Raw genomic sequence first — 19,698 nt, 5'->3', positions numbered from 1 at the left:
TCTAGATTCCACATGTGTGTTAATATATGATATTTGTTTTTCTCTTTCTGACTTACTTCACTCTCTGTGACAATCTCTAGGTCCATCCACATCTCTACAAATGACCCAATTTCGTTCCATTTTATGGCTGAGTAACATTCCATTGTATATATGTACCACATCTTCTTTATCCATTTGTCTGTCGATGGGCATTTAGGTTGCTTCCATGACCTGGCTATTGTAAATAGTGCTGCAATGAACATTGTTGTGCATGTGCATGTTGAATTATTGTATTCTCTGGGTATATGCCCAGTAGTGGGATTGCTGGGTCATACGGTAATTCTAATTTTAGTTTTTTAAGGAACCTCCATACTGTTCTCCATAGTGGCTGTATCAATTTACATTCCCACCAACAGTGCAACAGGGTCCCCTTTTCTCCACACCCTCTCCAGCACTTGTTGTTTGGAGATTTTCTGATGATGCCCATTCTAACTGGTGTGAGGTGATACCTCATTGTAGTTTTGATTTGCATTTCTCTAATAATTAGTGATGTTGAGCATTTTTCATGTGCCTCTTGGCCATCTGTATGTCTTCTTTGGAGAAATGTCTATTTAGGTCTTCTGCCCATTTTTTGATTGGGTTGTTTAGTTTTTTTTTAATACTGAGCTGCGTGAGCTGTTTATATATTTTGGAGATGAATCCTTTGTTTGTTGATTCATTTGCAAATATTTTCTCCCATTCTGAGGGTTGTCTTTTTGTCTTGTTTATAGTTTCCTTTGCTGTGCAAAAGCTTTTAAGTTTCATTAGGTCCCATTTGTTTATTTTGTTTTTATTTCCATTACTCCAGGAGAGGGGTCAAAAAAGATCTTGCTGTGATTTATGTCAAGGAGTGTTCTTCCTATGTTTTCCTCTAAGAGTTTTACAGTGTCTGGTCTTACATTTAGGTATTTAATCCATTTTGCATTTATTTTTGTGTATGGTGTTAGGGCGTTTTCTAATTTCATTCTTTTACATGTAGCTGTCCAGTTTTCCCAGCACCACTTTTTTTTTTAAATTTATATTTATTTATTTTTGGCTGTGTTGGGTCTTCATTGCTGCACGCGGCTTTTCTCTAGTTGTGGGGAGTGGGGGCTACTCTTTGTTGCAGTGCAAGGGCTTCTCATGGCAGTGGCTTCTCTTGTTGCAGAGCATGGGCTCTAGGCGCATGGGCTTCAGTTAGTTGTGGCACATGGGCTCAGTAGTCGTGGCTCACGGGCTCTACAGAGCAGGCTCAGTAGTTGTGGTGCACGGGCTTAGTTGCCCTGTGGCACGTGGGATCTTCCCGGACCAGGGTTCGAACCCGTGTCCCCTGCATTGGCAGGAGGATTCTTAACCACTGTGCCACAAGGGAAGTCCCCAGCACCACTTACTGAAGAGACTGTCTTTTCTCCATTGTATATCCTTGCCTCCTTTGTCATAGATTAGTTGACTATAGGTGTGTGGGCTTATCTCTGGGCTTTCTATCCCGTTCCATTGATCTATACTGCTGTTTTTGTTCCAGTACCATATTGTCTTGATTACTGTAGCCTTGTAGTATAGTCTGAAGTCAGGGAATCTGATTCCTCCAGCTCTGTTTTTAACCCTCAAGATTGCTTTGGCTATTCGGGGTCTTCCATGTCTCCATACAAATTTTAGGATTTTTTGTTCCAGTTCTGTTCTGTCTGTATGATCTGTCCATTGGTGTAAATGAGGTGTTAAAGTCCCCCACTATTATTGTGTTACTGTCAATTTCGTCTTGTATAGCTGTTAGCATTTGCCTTATGTATTGAGGTGCTCCTATGTTGGGTGCATATATATTTATAATTGTTATATCTTCTTCTTGGATTGATCTCTTGATCATTACATAGTGTCCTTGTCTTTTGTAACATTCTTTATTTTAAAATCTATTTTATCTGATATGAGTATTGCTACTCCAGCTTTCTCTTGATTTCCATTTGCATGGAATATCTTTTTCCATCCCCTAACTTTCAGTCCGTACGTGTCCCTAGGTCTGAAATGGGTCTCTTGTAGACAGCATATATGTGGGTCTTGTTTTTGTATCCATTCAGCGAGCCTGTGTCTTTTGATTGGAGCATTTAATCCATTCACATTTAAGGTAATTATCGATATGTATGTTCCTATTACCATTTTCTTAATTGTTTTGGGTTTGTTTTTGTAAGTCCTTTTCTTCTCTTGTGTCTCCCACTTAGAGAAGTTCTTTTAGCATTTGCTGTAGAGCTGGTTTGGTGGTGCTGAATTCTCTTAACTTTTGCTTGTCTGTAAAGCTTTTGATTTCTCTGTCGAACCTGAATGAGATCCTTGCCGTGTAGAGTAGGTCTGGTTGTAGGTTCTTCCCTTTCATCACTTTAAATATGTCATGCCACTCCCTTCTGGCTTGTAGAGTTTCTGCTAAGAAATCAGCTGTTAACCTTATGGGAGTTCCCTTGTATGTTATTTGTCGTTTTTCCCTTGTTGCTTTTAACAATTTTTCTTTGTCTTTAATTTTTGTCAATTTGATTACTATGTGTCTCAGTGTGTTTCTCCTTGGGTTTATCCTGCCTGGGACTCTCTGCACTTCCTGGACTTGGGTGGCTATTTCCTTTCCCATGGTAGAGAAGTTTTTGAGTATACTCTCTTCAAATACTTTCTCGGGTCCTTTCTCTCTCTCTTCTCGTTCTGGGACCAGTGTAATGTGAATGTTGTTGCGTTTAATGTTGTCCCAGAGGTCTCTTAGGCTGTCTTCATTTCTTTTCATTCTTTTTTCTTTATTCTGTTCTGTAGCAGTGATTTCCACCATTCTGTCTCCCAGGTCACTTATCCGTTCTTCTGCCTCAGGTATTCTGCTATTGATTCCTTCTAGTGTATTTTTCATTTCAGTTATTGTATTGTTCATCTCTGTTTGTTTGTTCTTTTATTCTTCTAGGTTTTTGTTAAACATTTCTTGCATCTTCTCGCTCTTTGCCTTCATTCTTTTTCCGAGGTCCTGGATCATCTTCACTATTATTATTCTGAATTCTTTCTCTGGAAGGTTGCCTATCTCCACTTCATTTAGTTGTTTCTCTGGTGTTTTATCTTGTTCCTTCATCTGATACATAGTCCTCTGCCTTTTCATTTTGTCTGTCTTTCTGTGAATGTGGTTTCTGTTCCACAGGCTGCAGGACTGTGGTTCTTGCTTCTGCTGTCTGCCCTCTGGTGGATGAGGCTATCTAAGAGGCTTGTGCAAGTTTCCTGATGGGAGGGACTGGTGGTGGGTAGAGCTGGGTGTTGCTCTGGTGGGCAGAGTTCAGTAAAACCTTAATAGGCTTGTCTGCTGGTGTGTGGGGCTGAGTTCCCTCCCCGTTGGTTGTTTGGCCTGAGGTGACCCAGCACTGGGTCCTACAGCCTCTTTGGTGGGGCTAATGGTGGACTACGGGAAGGCTCACGCCAAGGAGTACTTCCCAGAACTTCTGCTGCCGGTGTCCTTATCCTCGTGGTGAGCCACAGCTGCCCCCCTCCTCTGCAGGAGAACCTCCAATACAAGCAGGTAGGTCTGGTTCAGTCTCCTGTGGGGTCACTGCTCCTTCCTCCTGGGTCCTGGTGCACACACTACTTTGTGTGTGCCCTCCATGAGTGGAGTCTCTGTTTCCCCCAGTCCTGTTGAAGTCCTGCAATCAAATCCTGCTAGGCTTCAAAGTCTGATTCTCTTGGAATTCCTCCTCCCATTGCCAGACGCTAAGGTTGGGAAGCCTGATGTGGGGCTTAGAACCTTCACTCCAGTTGGTGGACTTCTGTGGTATAATTGTTCTCCAGTTCATAAGTCACCCACCCAGAGGTTATGGGATTTGATTTTATTGTGATTGCACCGCTCCTACCATCTCATTGAGGCTTTGCCTTTGGCTTTGGATGTGGGGTATCTTTTTTGGTGAGTTCCAGTGTCTTCCTGTCGATGATTGTTCAGCAGTTAGTTGTGATTCTTGCAAGAGGGAGTGAGCGCACGTCCTTCTACTCCACCATCTTTTACCAGTCTCCCATGATTTTACATCTATCTCCCAGGGCAGGCTTTGCTCAGAGTTGCTCTCTCTACTTGCAAGTGGTTGGAGCTGGCTCAGCACAGAGCCCTTACTGCTGCTCAATACCAAGGAAACAAAGAAAAGAAACTGTACAGCACCAATGAGAAAGGATGGCGAGGGAAGAGGAGGAGATAAGGGGAGCGAGCTCCTGGGGCTAGTTGTGAATCTGAAGCACGGGCCAGCAAACTATGGCCTGTGGGCCAAACCTGGCCCACCTGCTTATGTACATCCCACAAACTAAGCAGAGATTTCACATCTTTAAATGGTTGAAAAAAATCTAAAAACAATAATATTTTGTGAAATGTGAAAATTACTTGGAATTCAAGTTTCAGTGTCTATAAATGAAGTTTTAGTGAAACACAGCCACTTCAATTCACTTAGCATCATCTATGGCTGTTTTTCTGCAGCAAAGGCAAAGTCGAGCAGTTGTTACAGAGACCAAATGGCCCTGAAAACCTAAAATATTTGCTCTCTGGCCTTTACAGAATAAGTTTGCTTATTTCTAGTCTAGAACATTAAAACAATGTCCTGGAAGTCACTTTGTACATGGAGAGACTTATGGGTTCTAAGTCTGGCCATGGAGATTGGGCCATGGCAAGGACAGAAAACCTGACTTTCTGAAATGATGGAGTCAAGAACTGGATTGGATGTCCTACCAGACTGTCATCTGACAGGGCAAGCAGCTGAGGGGCTGCTCAGGGAGAGGGAAGGGAGGGAGGCAATGCCCACCCAGCCAGCTCCATGGGCCAAACCCACATCCTAGACACCCCACCCCCACCCTCACCCACCACAGCCACACCACCCCCACCCTCACCCACCACAGCCACCCCACCCCCACTCTCACCTGCCCCAGCCACCCCACCCCCACCCTCACCCACCACAGCCACACCACCCCCACCCTCACCCACCACAGCCACCCCACCCCCACCCTCACCCGCCACAGCCACCCTATCCCAACCCTCACCCATCACAGCCACCCCACTCCCACCCTTTTTTCCATGACTACTTCGTGGCAGGCATGGCCTTCCCTCCCTCCCCTCCAGTCCCACTCACGTGATCTCGTTGTTCATGTCAGTGATGTCTATTCTGTCCAGGAACCAGCCTGCTCTGTTGCCCGAGTTGTCATGGCGAATCCGAATCTTGGTCAGGGGGCCAAGGTCAATGGCGTAGATGGTGAAGGTGTCTGTCTGGGAAGGGTCAGAGTAGCACACTGGGGGGCAGCCCTCCCCACCTCGCCATCAGCTTCACCTTCCCAGGACCTGGGGCAGCCTGAGACCGGCTGTAAGACCCAAAGCATCAGGGGGAAGGCGGAATGGAAAATGCAGTCAGTTGTCTGGTGTTCGGTCTACTCTATTGGTTTTTGTTTTTGTTTATTGAATTATCATTAATATACAAAATTATATTAGTTTCAGGTGTGCAACATAGTGTTTTGATGTTTTTATACATTATGGAATGATCACCACATAAAGACCAGTTACCATCATTGTTACAACATTATTGACTATATTCCTTATGCGTACATTCCATTCCTGTGACTTACTTGTTTTATAGCTGGAAGTTTGCAACTCTTAATTCCCTTCACATATTGCACTACTGTCTTTACACCTGCACCTGCCAGGGAGGTCTCACTTTCACTGTGTCCTGCAAGGTGGAGGGAGGAGTAGGAGGGTGACGAAGGTGACCATAAGAGAGGAGTAGAGGAGAAAACAGGTTGGCTGGGCGCTCCCTGTTGTGTTATGGGGAGTGTGTGTGTGTGTGTGTGTGTGTGTGTGTGTGTGTGTGTGTACGGCCTGTTGCTTGGGTGTGTGCTGAGACCACGTGCTGCGTGTGCACATACGTGCATAAACTCCTTCAACCATAAATTTTAATTAAGTACCTACTATAAACCAAAGTGCAAATCTAAAGTGACTGACAGAATTCGGAGTGTAAGACTTGGATTGCTCACCATTCAGGTGAGAAGAGAGACTGTGTACGATACAAGTATACACATACGCACTGGAGGAAGCAGATGATACCAGGACCCATTGAAATTTTGTATACCCTTCACTTAGATTTTGCAACAGTGCTTTCTCTCCCACACTCTCTTGCCCTTTCTCTATTTTTTTTCTGAATCATTTGAAAGTATATGGCAGATATCATGATCCTCCTCTCAAATTCTTTAACATAGATTTTCTAAGAACAAGGACATTCTCATATAATCAGAGTACAATGACCAAATTCAGGAAACTTAAAATCAACACACTATTATCTAACATACAGTCCCTATTCAAATTTCATCAGCCGTACCAGTTACACGCTCTATAGCAATTTTCTTCCAATTCCAGCCATCATAGTGGCTATAATTTTTAAATGAAAGTACTGAAATACAGAAATAAATCCTGATTCTCAGGTCATGGGAAGGCAGTGTTGAAGGAAAAAGCAGGGGATATCTGAAATAAATCAAGCAATGAGCCCAGAAGTATTTTTAATGGATTTGGTTTATTTCTGGTTTTCCTCTGTGTTGATAAGGGAATCTGGCTTTGGGATGGGGGCAGAAATGTGAAAGGTGAGATGAGAGACAGTCTAGCCAGAGGATGAAGTAAAATCTCAAAGGACAAGAATGACAGATGTATTTTCCATGCTTTTCCTACTATACCTAGAAGAGGGAGAGGTATGCGTTTCTCTCAATGCTCAAAAGCCTTTGTGGCGTCACTGCCTCAGGATGCAGGTCGGGCTTCTCAGCCTGTCCTTCAAGGCTCTCATGCCCTCACCCCTTAAATTGGTCCCGTCAAGCTTCCCAGAGGCAGCGCCCACCATGGCTTGGCATTAACCACAGCATAGCGAGAAGACCCACTGTCCTCCAACTGGCCTTCCACACTTCCACTCCCACGTCTTTGTCATGCGGTCACATCTTCAGAGAACACCTCTCTCACTGTCATCTTTAGACATGGACACCATAGCCACCCACCACGGCCCAGTTCACATCCCTCCTTCTCACTAAGTTTCCCCCAAAGCACCATCTTACGGTCAGCACTTCCTCCTTGAACCCCTGCCCCACTCACTCAGCACCTGAGCATCTGCTACCTATACTATCTCCAGTTAGTTGCTGTGGGCTTCCTGGCACTGATCCCCACCTGTGCCTTTCTTAGGTCCCCACCACAAAGTGCCGGTGCTTACAGAAGAGGCACTTCCATTCTACCTGGCTGGATTGAACAGAGCACACTGCTGGACACAGCAGTGCTGTGCTGGGTGGAGCTGTCTCAGGAATCACCAGAGGGCTCTCTCCATCTGGGTCCCACCCACCGCCTGGGGTCAGAGAGCCCAAGCCCTACCTGCCCCTGCTCAAACTTGTTGGACTTGTCCGACTTCTTTAGGGGCCGCTCTCCCGTGTCCCCATATTCCTCCCCGTAGATGGTCAGGAAGACATTGGCATCGGTGCCAGCCTTGGGCACACTCCCCGTGATCACCTGGACCTCGTAGGTGTTGGCTGGGGACACAAAACACACAGTGTTGAGGACACCTGGGCCTCGGGGTGGACCTGAGGCTCAACCCCTCTGATCTAGCCAGATGGTGGGAGTAGGAAGGACCTCCGGGTACACCCGCATCTACATTAACCTAGAATTGAACCCGTCCCTCCTCCCTACCCAAGACTTCTCTTTGCCATGAAGCCCAAGAGGCTGAGAGTCCTGGCAAAACTCACAGTCAGCAACCCTCCTACCGATGTCCCCCACGTGGAGTTACAGCGAGTTATACCAGGGCTCCTTCCAAGAGTCTCAGGACAAGGGCAATGCCAACCCCAGCAAAGAACTGTCCGTGGAGGCATTTCAGCAGAGGGCAGGTGAGGAGAGCCATGGGCCCCCCACGTGAGAGGAGAGCTGGGCACCCTCCCCCTCCCTGCCACCCCCCAGGGGACCGTCTGACACCTCCTCAGGCTTACGCTCAGGACCCTCTCGGCCTGCGGGCACCAGCTCCACGACAAGTTCATTGTCCTCCTTGCCCCGGGCCAGCCAGCGGTGGGCGTCAAACTTGTACTCCTCGATCACCTCCTGCATCCCGGGTCCGAATTCCTCCTCCTCCTCCTCCTCCTCGGTTTCCTCGTCCTCCTCCTCCGACGAGGACTCCTCCGACGAGGACTCTTCCTCCTCGTCCCCCTCGTCCTCCTCGTCGCTGCCCTTCTTCTTCTTCTTCTTCCTCTGCAGCTTGGCCTTCAGACGCTCCTTTTTGAGCAGCTGCCGCAACTTGTCCTTCTCCTTCTTCCTGCGCGCCTCCTCCTCGGGCGTGAGGTCCTCCTCCCGCACTGCCGTGTGCCGCAGCCACACGGTGTCCACGAACCAGCTGGGGCTGAGGCCCTCGCCCGTGTGGCCGAGCCGGATCTTGAAGACCTGGCCCACGTCCGCCGCCTCCAGCTGCTCAAAGCGCGGGGCAGTGGCTGGGGGTCGGGGCTGGCATCCGCCCCGCCCCCTGAGGAGCCTGGCGCGTCTTGCGCCAGGAGCGTGGGATGAAGAGGCTGGGACCTCTGAGCTCAAAGTTGCCACCGCTCCTCCTCTCGTGCACGCAAGCCTGGTTTCCCTTCCCGCCTCCCCCTCCCCGCAAGCGGGTGTCCTTCTAAACCCCTGTACAGAGGGCAAAGATGGTCTCCCTCCCTCTCTCTCTCTTTCCCCCTTTACACACACACACAGACACACACACACACACACACACACACACACACCCCCCACACACATCACACTCATTCCTTTTTTTTTTTTATTGCGGTACGCGGGCCTCTCACTGTTGCTGCCTCTCCCGTTGCGGAGCACAGCCTCCGGATGCGCAGGCTCAGCAGCCATGGCTCACGGGCCCAGCCGCTCCGCGGCATGTGGGATCTTCCCGGACCGGGGCACGAAGCCGTGTCCCCTGCATCGGCAGGCGGACTCTCAACCACTGCGCCACCAGGGAAGCCCTCATTCCTTTTTTTTTTTTTTAATTCCGTATCTTCATCTTTATTCCCTCACGCAGAATGCCTTCATTCCTTCCTCTACCTCTAAAACCTATTCATTCTCATTCCTGAGCTTTATTATTACTTTATTTTTTTTAGTTTGTGCTTTTCTGTGCTCTCCTTCCGAACATTTTTTTTCAGCATTAATTATATATAAATTTTGCAAGAAGCAAAAAATAAGTGTTATTTTTCAAAAAATAGAAGTCTCCCCCAGGCCCCTCCCGCACACCAGCGTCTCCTCTCCCTGGGAGCTCAGAGGGGAGGGGGCCCAGAGCTTGGCCCGGCCTGGATGCCCTCTTTGCCCATGAGCTCTGGTGTCTGCACATCAAGTGGGAATTCCTGAGAGCAGGGACTGTTCGTTCTTGCTTTTCTCTCCCACTGGGCCTAGCACGTGTCTGGCTCAAAGGGCAGTGTCCGTGGATTTAGCTTTGCTTCAGAGGATCAGGTCCTTGACCTTCGATCTGCCACTCTGTTCTGAGCCTCATACTGTGGGGTGGTCTGGCCCCCGCAGAGCTCAGGGGACAGCTCACATGGAGTTCCTGCCAGTCGGGCCATTCTTAGGGCTCCCTGTGCTGATGGGCCCTTGCCTGGGTGTTTGACAATCCTTAAAGCCCAGTCCCACCAGTTCTCTGCTTGTGTGCTGGGGAAACTGAGGCCCAGGGCTGTCCTATGAGTTGTTCAGTGTCCCATAATTGGAGCCCAGGCCTAGATGAGAACTCGGGCCTTCTGACTCCCAGTTCATGAAGCCACAATGCAGCCAAAACCATCTTTGTGAGGAAATTATTAGCCAGAATGGAGCCCAGGGCCCCCAGGAAGAGGAACGTATTCTTCTCAGCTACATAGGGGATGGGCTCTCGATACGGGAAGTCCCTTCTTCAGCACATTCCATCTCCTCTCTAGTGCTTTCCAGGTCACAGCATCCTTGCAAGCCAGCTCACTTGCTGTCCTCTCTCCCTCCATCTGTCTGCCCAGCCGTTAATGCAGCCACCACCATGTGCAGCCATGCAGTCTGTTCACATTCAGAAGATGCCCTGCTCTTACATCTGCATGACTTGATTTCCCAAGTCCTTTCCCTGACTTTGACTATTTTGATCTTTCCAGGGGCTGTGAAGCAGGCCAGGCAGGTATTATGAAGCTAGGTTTGAGCTGATAAAGAAGCTGAGGCTCAGAGAGGTGAACCGCTCGGGCCTCTGCATCCTCAGCAGTGTAATGAGGGGTTGGACTCCAGGAGGCCCCCTTCAGTGCTAACATTCCAGACACCTGTGACACTGGCCCAGCTCCGCCAGGACCCTCTCTGCTGGGCACTGGGTTAGGACTCTTTGCTGAGGGCCAAGCTGCCTGGGGCACACAGACACTCATAGACCAGCCAGCATGAATACGCTTCATTCACACACAGGTCTGCAGACACACACATGCACACACGCACTCATGTCCCACATAAGACATTCATGTGCCTCCCCAGGGGGCACCACCCTTGCATCCTCCTTCCTCTCCTGTCAACAACATGCTCGCACTCTCATCTCTTTTTCTCCTCTACTCGAAGGGAAGTGAGGAGGTCTGGGGCCCTCAGAACACAGCCGGGAAACCCCAAGCCTCCCAGTATCCTGTTTGGGAGGCACGGCCCGCCGTCAGGCTGAGTGAGTGGTAGAATCAGAGGCCAAGGCTGGGAATGAATGTGGTAACCAAGGGTCTCGTGCCGTATTTTGCTAAATTAGAATCACCTGCTCCAGCAGTTCTCAGAATTGGCAGCATATTAGTATCTCTGGTAAAGCATTCAGAAACATTCCCAGAAAACACGTCCCACCATAAAGGTTCTGATTTAACTGATGCAGGTGTAGACCAGGCAGCCCTTTTTTCCTAAAGCTCCCCAGGTGATTCTAATAAGAAGCCAGGGCTGAGAACCAATACCTCCACTTTCAGACAACTGCTGGGCCCTCTGTTGACAACCCCACTGCTTTGCCCACACACACCTGGAATGTGTCCTTGGATGCCCGCTCAAACACTTTTGAGCGGCTGGAGAGGAAGAGCACTTCTGTCTTGCCTTCCTCGCCGTAGATCTGCATGTAGACTCGGGCAGTGGTGCTTGCGCCGCCCACATCCCCTGTCCAAATCTCAACCTCGTAGTGGATCACTAGGTGGGCACATGGGGGAGAAATGGACATTTAGTAATAACGGTAGTAGTAATCATTACAAAGCAAACACTTCGCAAGCCTGTACCCTGTGTCTGGTGCTTCTTAGGCATTCTCTTATCCAACCCTCCCATCAATATCATAAACCCCATTATTTCCATTTTGAAGATTGCCAAACTGAGGCTTAGAAGAATTGAGTAGGTGGTGGAAATGGCAAACCCAAGCCATCAGACTGCAAAGCTCAGTTATCCTGTGTGTCACACATGTCCTCTGGAGCCAGGGATGAAGAGTGGTCAGTACACCAGCTGCCACCCTCTGCTGTGTGCCTACCCCGGGCAGACACCACAGTGCAGAAAGAAGTAAAAGGCTGTGTGTTTGTTTCTTTTCCTTATTTTTAGTAAAGGAGGAGGGGTTGAAATGATCATTTTCATTTAAATATATGCACCTTTCAGATGATATCAACAGATACAGCTACACAGAGAATTGTCTGTATTTTGAAGTAGTAATACTTGCTCAAGCTGTTAGAGGGTGGAAATGTGTTACAGGTATTTACCCCTAGAGGGCACTTCCCATAGGAGAGCAAAATGTCTCCCAGAACTATGGGACCATATTTATTCAAAGTGACTATTACAAGACTTGCCCTCTCAGCAATGCTATAAGACAAAATCATAATTTTTTTCAAGTTAAGACTGTTATTTTCAACAAGATGAAGGATCTCCCACTACCGTAGCAATGTGAGAAATTGGGGGCTGAAAACAAGAGGACTAGCTGAGAGCCTGAAGAAGTTGAACTAGAGATATTGGCCTCAGCTGGGAGTGAGGGTGGGCTAGCAGATGGACCACAGGGGGACTCAGGAAAAGCCGGCATTGTGAATGGAGAGAACCCTGAATCCAGTTCCCTCTCTCGGTTCTTAGAAAAATAGCAGCCAGGATTATACAAAATGAGGACAGAGAAAAATGAGCATTCAGAGAACGAGAGCCAGCTCTTGGGAATGAATGTGGTATTAGCTGAAAGAAGATATTCCAAAGCAACGGTAAAATCAAGGAGAGTTCTGAAGAGCAGAAAGGAAATTTCCCAAGAACAAATGATAGAAAGGTAAGAAAATCAGAGGAAGTCCAGCATCTCACTACAAGTTCAGTTCTAAAGGAAACAGAGGAAATAGAGAGGTGGAAATTGTCAAAGAAATAAATACAAAAAAGGGTCCCCAAACTAAAAAATGCTTCTAGACTGAAGGAGCCCGTGAGTTCCCAGAAGATTGGATGAAACTAAAATCACAAAAGGCAGCGAGGACATCATGAAATTTCAGAATGCTAAGGATAGAAATAGGATCCTATAGGCTTTTAGAGAGAAAAAACCCAAAGCGTTGGGTAACAGAATGGCATCAGACTTCCCAGATGCAACCCTGGGAGCTAGAAGATGGTAGAATAATTCCTTCTAAACTCTGAGCTCGAACTCAGAATTCTCTAACAAGCCAAATTATGGATCAATGGTGACAGTAGACCAAAGACATTTGCAGACATTCAAATTTTCCATTGCAGTGGAGAATGTGTTCCCTCTAAAATGAGGGAATAAACCAAAGCAGAGGAAGGCATGAAATCCAGGAAACAGGAGATTTGACCCAGATGAGAGAAGAATGGAATGTCCAAAAGATAGTAGAAAGGAAGTCTCAAAAGGACAGCTTCATGGCAGCCTAGAGAACAGGACAGAGTCTCCCTTGAGACAGGGAGTGGGGGAGAAGAGTACAGAGAGGAAACCAACAGAATTCCTGTTGGGTTTGAACATATGAAAAGAATTTTAGTTCTATTGGGAAGATGGAGATAAGATGGTGTAATGGCAGAATTGTGTACCCCCAAAATTCATATGCTGATACGCTAACCCGTAGTATCTCAGAATGTGACTGTATTTGGAGACAGGGCCTTCATAGAGGTGATTAAGTTAAAATGAGGCCATTAAGGTGGGTCCCAATCCAATGACTGGTGTCCTTGTAAGAAGAGATTGGGACACAGACATGCACATGCACACAGGAAGACCCTGTGAAAGACAGTGAGAAGGTGGCCATCTGCAAGCCCAGGACAGAGGAAACCCAACCTGCTGACACCTTGATCTTGGACTTCCAGCCTCCAGAACCGGGAGAAAACACATTTTTGTTGCTTAAGCCACCTAGTCTGTGATATTTTTTATGGTAGCCCTAGCGCACTAATGCAGATAGGTGGGTATACAGATGGGTATATAGAAATATAGATGGGTATATCGAAAACTCTGCTAATGAATAAATGAGGCTATTATTAACTCCAGAAAAAACAAAAAGTTGTCTAAAAATTAAATTTAATTGTGATAAGTAGGTGTCAGTAGTGAAGAATATTTACATGGTTATAATATGTACAAATCAAATATTGATTATTGAAGGCTGGAAGGAGGGGATTGTTGTGTGCATGCCTGTGCACATTCAATAAACATACGTATTCAATAAATATACGTTGAATGGTCTGTTTTGCTCACGGCTGCCTCTGCAAAGCCTAGGGCAGCACTGGCACAGAGGAACATTCAACGTATATTTATTGAGTAAATAAATGAATAAACAGCTTATCTCCTCCCCAGTCTTCCCGGGGGGAAGACTATTTCTCAAACTCCTCTTGAACACAGGGCTGACAAGCTATATTCCTTTTTTTGGCCGCACCACGCAGCACGTGGGATCTTAGTTCCCTGACCGGGGATGGAACCCATGTCCCTTGCAGTGGAAGCATGGAGTCCTAACCACTGGACCTCCAGGGAATTTGCAGAAAGTATATTTCTTAATAAAGTCATTTGCTGCCTTTATCCCCCCAAAAAATGTTTTATCTATTGAGTCCTCAGTCTCCTCATCTGTAAAAGGAGCCCCGTTTCCCTCCCAGAACCCTGGTACCAGGGACAACTGGAAGCTTCCCCCCTTTGAGACAAGACCCAAGTCGCCCACAGTCCCTCCTCCTTCCCTGCTGCCCCACCCTACGGGGAACATTGTTGACAGTCCCGCCATGGCCACCTCCGTACGTTTCTGGATGTCCACGACATCGCTGGGGTACAGCTCCACCTCCAGGCGCCCATCGGCCTTGTTCTTGTCCAGCCAGCGGTTGGCAGGGAAGATGTACTGCTTGCCTTGTCGGGGCACATGGATCTGGATGCTGCCCAGGAACCAGCTGGCATTCATGCCCGTGTTGTCGTGCCCGACCACCAGCCGGTTGATCTGGAAGGAAACCCAGGGTGCAAGTGAGCAAGGAGCCACTGTGTAGAAACCTTCATCCCTCCATCCCTACCCACCCCCAAACACCGGCACAAATGGCCCTCCTCAACCCGGTCTCCAGTTCCTTGGGAGGCGCAGGCTTAGCAGGAGGAGGCTGGGTCCCAGGCTTGCCTGCCCCCAGCCAGCCAGGGCACCAGGGCACCACCTCTGCTGCCTGGAGCCTCTGTCCTCAAGTCTTTAGTCCAGCTCACCTCCTGGGTACATTGTGAGAAACAAGCGTGGGAACAGGTGTGGCAGGAGCTTTGAAAGCTCCAGTATGTACTGAAAGTTAGGTGGTGGACTTCCTAAGAATGCGGTGAATGCACGAGAAAGCAAACGTTCAAAATATTAACCAACAGCTTCTGACAGCCACGCTGGTGATTTGGCTTTGTTTTGTTTTAAACCATCCACTATTGTACGTATTTTTACATGTCTTCTTCGACACACCCATCCTACAGGTGATAGAATATGCAGACAACCTCTTAGGGCTCTGTCATTCTGTGTCCTCTCACTCTTAGCACTGAAGTGCACTTTTTCCCTATAATACTCCATAGTTCAGTTCCTTCACTATTTTATATTTTATGTTAATCTTTGCCCACAAGTAACATAGATGAGCGCATAAATGATCATGTTACCATCCTTAAATGTACCTAGCTCTTCAACATTCAAATGACTTTTATGTTTTTTTTTGAAATGCTGTATACAGGGCAATTCTAACATCAGATGGAATTATCAGATGGCCTTTGAGATCCCTTCCAGCACCCTCTAGATCCTCTTCGTGGTGGTTTGGAGGAATGACGCTTGCCGTGAGTCTGGTGCCCAAAGGCTAGGTTTAGAAAATTGTCCCCGTAAGCCTTGCTCTCACTCTTATGCACACTAAGTGCACCTTTGCAGCTGGTAACGGAAGCACTATCGCAGCTGAGTGCATGTAGCCCGATCCCCTGGAATTGTGGGAAGGAGACCAACTATATCTACAGACACAGCCTGAGAGCCTTTGTGGTGTGTGCCAAGGGGCACGGGAGAACTTTGTTGTCTTTCTGTGGTGCTGGGACTGTGACAGAGCAAAGACTGGGACAGGTATTTTCTACCTGATGTGACAGAAAGCACCTTAATGGCAGGGACTGCCTGTCAGTTCCACAACGACCAGCACCGGACGTGAGCAATGGTTCAGTCAATAACAGCTAGTGTTTATTGAACACCCTACTGCATGTGGGTGTTACTAACATAGTTAATGCTATAACAATCTCATTGGGATCCCTTTTGATAGTAATGAGGAAACTGAGGCAAACAGAGATGAAGTAACTTGCACACGGCAGGTACGTGGAAACACTGGGCTTCAGACCCAGGCAGTCGGCAGCCTGAAACCACGCTCCCACCCTCTTGGCCACACTGTTTGTTGAGGGGGTTTCAGAAACATGAGAAGGGCCCTAACACCCTCCCCCATCCCTCAGATGTCTCATTTATCTGTTGGCTGTTGCCAGAAATCCTTAGTAATGCAAACAGCATTTCAGTCTACAATTATTAATTCAGCTTAAAATGTAAATACATTTTGATCAAGGAAAATCTTGATTTAAGCTCATTACCTTCAAGATATAAATGACTGACATGAGATCATTCCCCAGAGCACCTGAAATAAGGTGAGGCTCACCAAGAGGGGAAGGGGTTAGCAAAGGGGAGGTTGTAACCCTCTCAGTTTCCACAAGCCACCTCCTGAGACGGGCAGGTGAAAACATGAAGCCCAGCTCAGACATTTCTAGAAAAGTCTCCAACACTTGAGTGCAGGCAGTCAGATCCACACTTCTCCAGGTGAAGTGCTCAGACCCCTCGCAGCAGGGCCACCTGGAGACATGATGGAGGGAGACCCTTGGGGGCCCCATCCTCTAAGGCAGAGTCTCTCAGGTGTGGCCTGGGAGTAAACACTGAAACACGCTTCCTGAGCGTCACTCTGATACACACTCTAGTTTGGAATTGGGAAGTATTTTCAGTCCCTTTTCACAGCTTTTCCTCCTCTCTTCCTTCCCTGTACACCACAGTCCCCTTCTCCAGTGTTTGGGACCCAGGTCCATCAGTCCTGGCTATGGAGGTAAAGGAAATGTTGGGATTACAGCCACTAAGAATACATCTTCAAGCCCCAAAGAGATTCTGGAAGCTTGACCACTGTTCACATGTCTTCTGCTGCTCCAGGTCATAACTGGAAAACAACGTACTTCACTACCCATGCCCTTGGTCATTTTTTTCCTTCAAAATGGGTTCATCTGTGTGTCTGCAAGTGTGTGTGTGTGTGTGTGTGTGTGTGTGTGTGTGTGTGTGTGTGTGTGAATCCATGTGCAGATACACGCAGGTGAACGGGTAAGATGCCATCACATGGTCTCAGGAAGAAGACTTACGGGTCCAATGTTCAGGGTCTCCAGGGTGAACTCATCCACCCGGCCACGTTCAAAGTAGTCTTTCAGGTTGTTGTCAGAGACAAGAAGATCTTGCTTGATGGTGTCAGATTTGTCCCCATAGAGCTTGATGTAGACTGTAGAATCTGTGCTGGCCCCAGGGAGGTCCCCTGTCTTCAGGCTGATGTGATAGCGGAAGTCTGAACAGCCCGAGGCAGGAGGAAGGAAGGGAGGGTTTAGTGCAGGGTGAGCGGGAGGGAGCGTGGGGCAGGAGGCTGTTCCACCAGGTCTGGGGCGCTCAGCTGGGGGTTGGGAGCCCGGGGTCTTGCTCTCTTTATGTAACCCTGAGACTGGGGGGTGGCTCCCGCCAGCCCCCCTCATCTCAAAATCAGAATTCTAATACCTGCTTGGCCTGCCCCATGGGGTGTGAATGCACTGGGAACAGGAAGACTTGCAAAGAATACTAAAATGTAAGAGACAAGGATTTAAAGCCAACACCTCATGCAATTTCTTGTCTGACGGATGAAGAAACTGAGGCAAAGGGAGCATCTACCTCCCTGCAGACAGTGTGTAGCACGTTTACACGGTGTTAGTGCTGAGTGTTCTGACCTCGGTTTTACAGGTGAGGAATCTGAGCTTCAGAAGATAATGTATTTGGCTCAAGATGGCAACAGTTAAGAAGGAGCCAGCCTAGCATCAAACACGAGGCTTTCAACGTTAAGCATATTTGAGAGTTGTGTTTTACACAGTCATTTAAGAAAGTAACCTTGTATTCATTTTTTAAAAATTGAGAAAATTGAGAAATGGAAGCTGAGTTTTAGCAAATAAACTTTCTGGCATCATATTGAAATAATCACAACTACTTTCTTTGAACTATTGTGTATTGATGTTTATATATTAAAATAAAATAGTTGGAGATATTAAAAAAAAAGAAGAAGAAGGAGTCAGCTATGAGGGAAACCCTAACATGGACCCCGTTCGGCCCCGTTCTCAACTGAAATGCCATGCTGATGCTACTCCATCTTATGACCTAGAAAGGTCTTCATCGTCTGTCCACAAGGGAGGATACAAAGGCCTGGTAAAAGGCAAGTCCTGGGATAACCTGAGCCACGACCCCAAGTCCTATAGGTTTGTTGCAGGGTATGGGTCTTGGGAATGAGGAGGGAAGCACTGAGAAGGCAAGTGATGCTAGTTCCAAGGCCCACTGTGCATGGCTGTCTCGGGGCCTTCCAGCACTGGCAAAAAAGACTCAGAGAAAGGCAGCTGAGCACAGCTGCTGCGGGGACAGCCCTACAGACCCGCCAGGCCCTGGTAGAGGCCAGACCTGTGGGTATGGCCCAGACCCACTCCTCCAGGGACACCTGAGGGCACCGAGGAAGTGGCTTTTGTCCTTCTTGCTGTAAAGATAGAGCAGGAACTGAGAAAAAAAGACCTCGTCTTTACACCATTTTCCATCTAAATCCTTTTAAATGCTCTGACTTGGGAGTGGAGAGCCTGAAGGGTCCTTTCCATGTGGTAAAGCAGGGCTTGCTGGAGTGGAAAGGGCAAGGCAGGGAGACACAGACTCCTGGGCACTGGTACCAGCTCCACTGCTGGGTGCAGACCTGGCTGTACTAGGGGATCCCCTTGCCACAGGCATGGGTCGTGTGTCTAATGAGGGCATTAGTTCATCTCTTAAGGATCATCCCAGCTCTTAAATTCTGTAATTCTGCATTCAGAGAATGTAGAATTCCAACTCTTCAATTTTCTATCTGACCTTACAAAGATATTTAGCTCCACCAGATGTGTCCCCATCTGACAAATGGGCATAACAACATCAGCTCTGCCTACCTTCTGGGCTTATCGCAGGGCTCACATGAGATAATCAATGATAAATATGAGGTCTTGTAAAAGAAATGAGGTGTTGGTATTACTGAGGATTCTGGGTATGTTTCTTTTAAACTTTGTCTAATGTTCATGATCAAACCAAGGCACTTGAAGAAATAACACCATTAAGGAAAGCTGTAAGGCCTCCAGGATAATTCTTGGCATTGAAAACAATGTTTTCATTGTACAGCCCCTTCCAAACGTGTTTATCCTCTCCAGGCCCTGAATGATAGGTACCCCCAGCAATGGGCAACATTAGCCTGTTACTGCTCTTGTTACTCTCATTGACAGAGGCCCACATGCGTCAGGGCCCCACACTGAGGGCCATAACGCGGCTGTGTGCACAGCGCAGACAGACAGATTTCCAGATCCTCCCTCAGAGCCTCTTCCTCTCCACCCTGCCCAGTGCTGCCTCCGTGGAGTGAAGGGCGTGTGCTTTCCCCAACTGCCTTCTAAGCAGCCAAGGGAGGGCGTCTGTCCTGCCCAGGGCACACCTATCACCTGTCCTCAGGACGACTTACTCTTCAGTGTTGCATTGCTGTCGCTGGGCAGCAACTCTCGGACCAACTGCCCATCATCCTTATCCTTGTCCAACCACCTGCTGGGCAAACGAGGGGCTGTTAGCTCTTTGAGTGGGGCAGCCTGACAACCAACCATCACACAGTTCATGCAGAGTCACCAGGAGGCCAGAGCTTTGAACTCAGCAAAGGAAAATGGTTCTACCAGAGCTCAGAACAAAGGATCCCAACCCAGACTAGGGAAGGAGGGCTGCCCTGGGGAGGTGATATCTGTCTGAGACTGGAAGGATGACAAAGAGTTAACCAGGAGAGGAGGGAGGCACATTCAGAGTGAACAACATGCTAGGACGGAGTGGAGCCTCCAGGAGCAGACGGACAGCCAGTGTGGATGGAATGGAACGAGTGAACGGTGCAGTGCTGGCAGATGAGGCTGGAGAGGTGGCAGGGTCACTTGATGTGGAACCGCGGTAGTCATGGTAAAGAGTCTGTCCTAAAAGCCATGAACACCTGTGTCATCGTTATCATAAAAAAAAACAACCCGC

The 19,698-nt window shown here is 48.0% G+C and overlaps 1 protein-coding gene across 2 annotated transcripts in view; it reads right to left on the bottom strand.

Annotated features, from left to right (window-relative positions):
• The window catches only part of LOXHD1 (lipoxygenase homology PLAT domains 1), a 208,644-nt gene that overhangs the window by 97,299 nt on the left and 91,647 nt on the right, over positions 1-19,698 (bottom strand). For both annotated transcript variants that reach the window (XM_060170427.1, XM_060170428.1), the window contains exons 15-21: positions 19,160-19,236; positions 16,776-16,972; positions 14,160-14,352; positions 10,974-11,134; positions 7,963-8,431; positions 7,358-7,512; positions 5,100-5,233 (exon numbers count right to left, since the gene is read on the bottom strand). In XM_060170427.1, coding sequence (XP_060026410.1) covers positions 5,100-5,233; positions 7,358-7,512; positions 7,963-8,431; positions 10,974-11,134; positions 14,160-14,352; positions 16,776-16,972; positions 19,160-19,236 — 1,386 coding nt within the window. The remainder of the gene's footprint in view (positions 1-5,099; positions 5,234-7,357; positions 7,513-7,962; positions 8,432-10,973; positions 11,135-14,159; positions 14,353-16,775; positions 16,973-19,159; positions 19,237-19,698) is intronic.

This window comes from Lagenorhynchus albirostris, chromosome 14 (genome assembly GCF_949774975.1).
Source record: "Lagenorhynchus albirostris chromosome 14, mLagAlb1.1, whole genome shotgun sequence".
Taxonomy (NCBI): domain Eukaryota; kingdom Metazoa; phylum Chordata; class Mammalia; order Artiodactyla; family Delphinidae; genus Lagenorhynchus; species Lagenorhynchus albirostris.
Note: the sequence above shows the minus strand (reverse complement) of the source record. Positions and strands in the feature narration are given on the sequence as shown.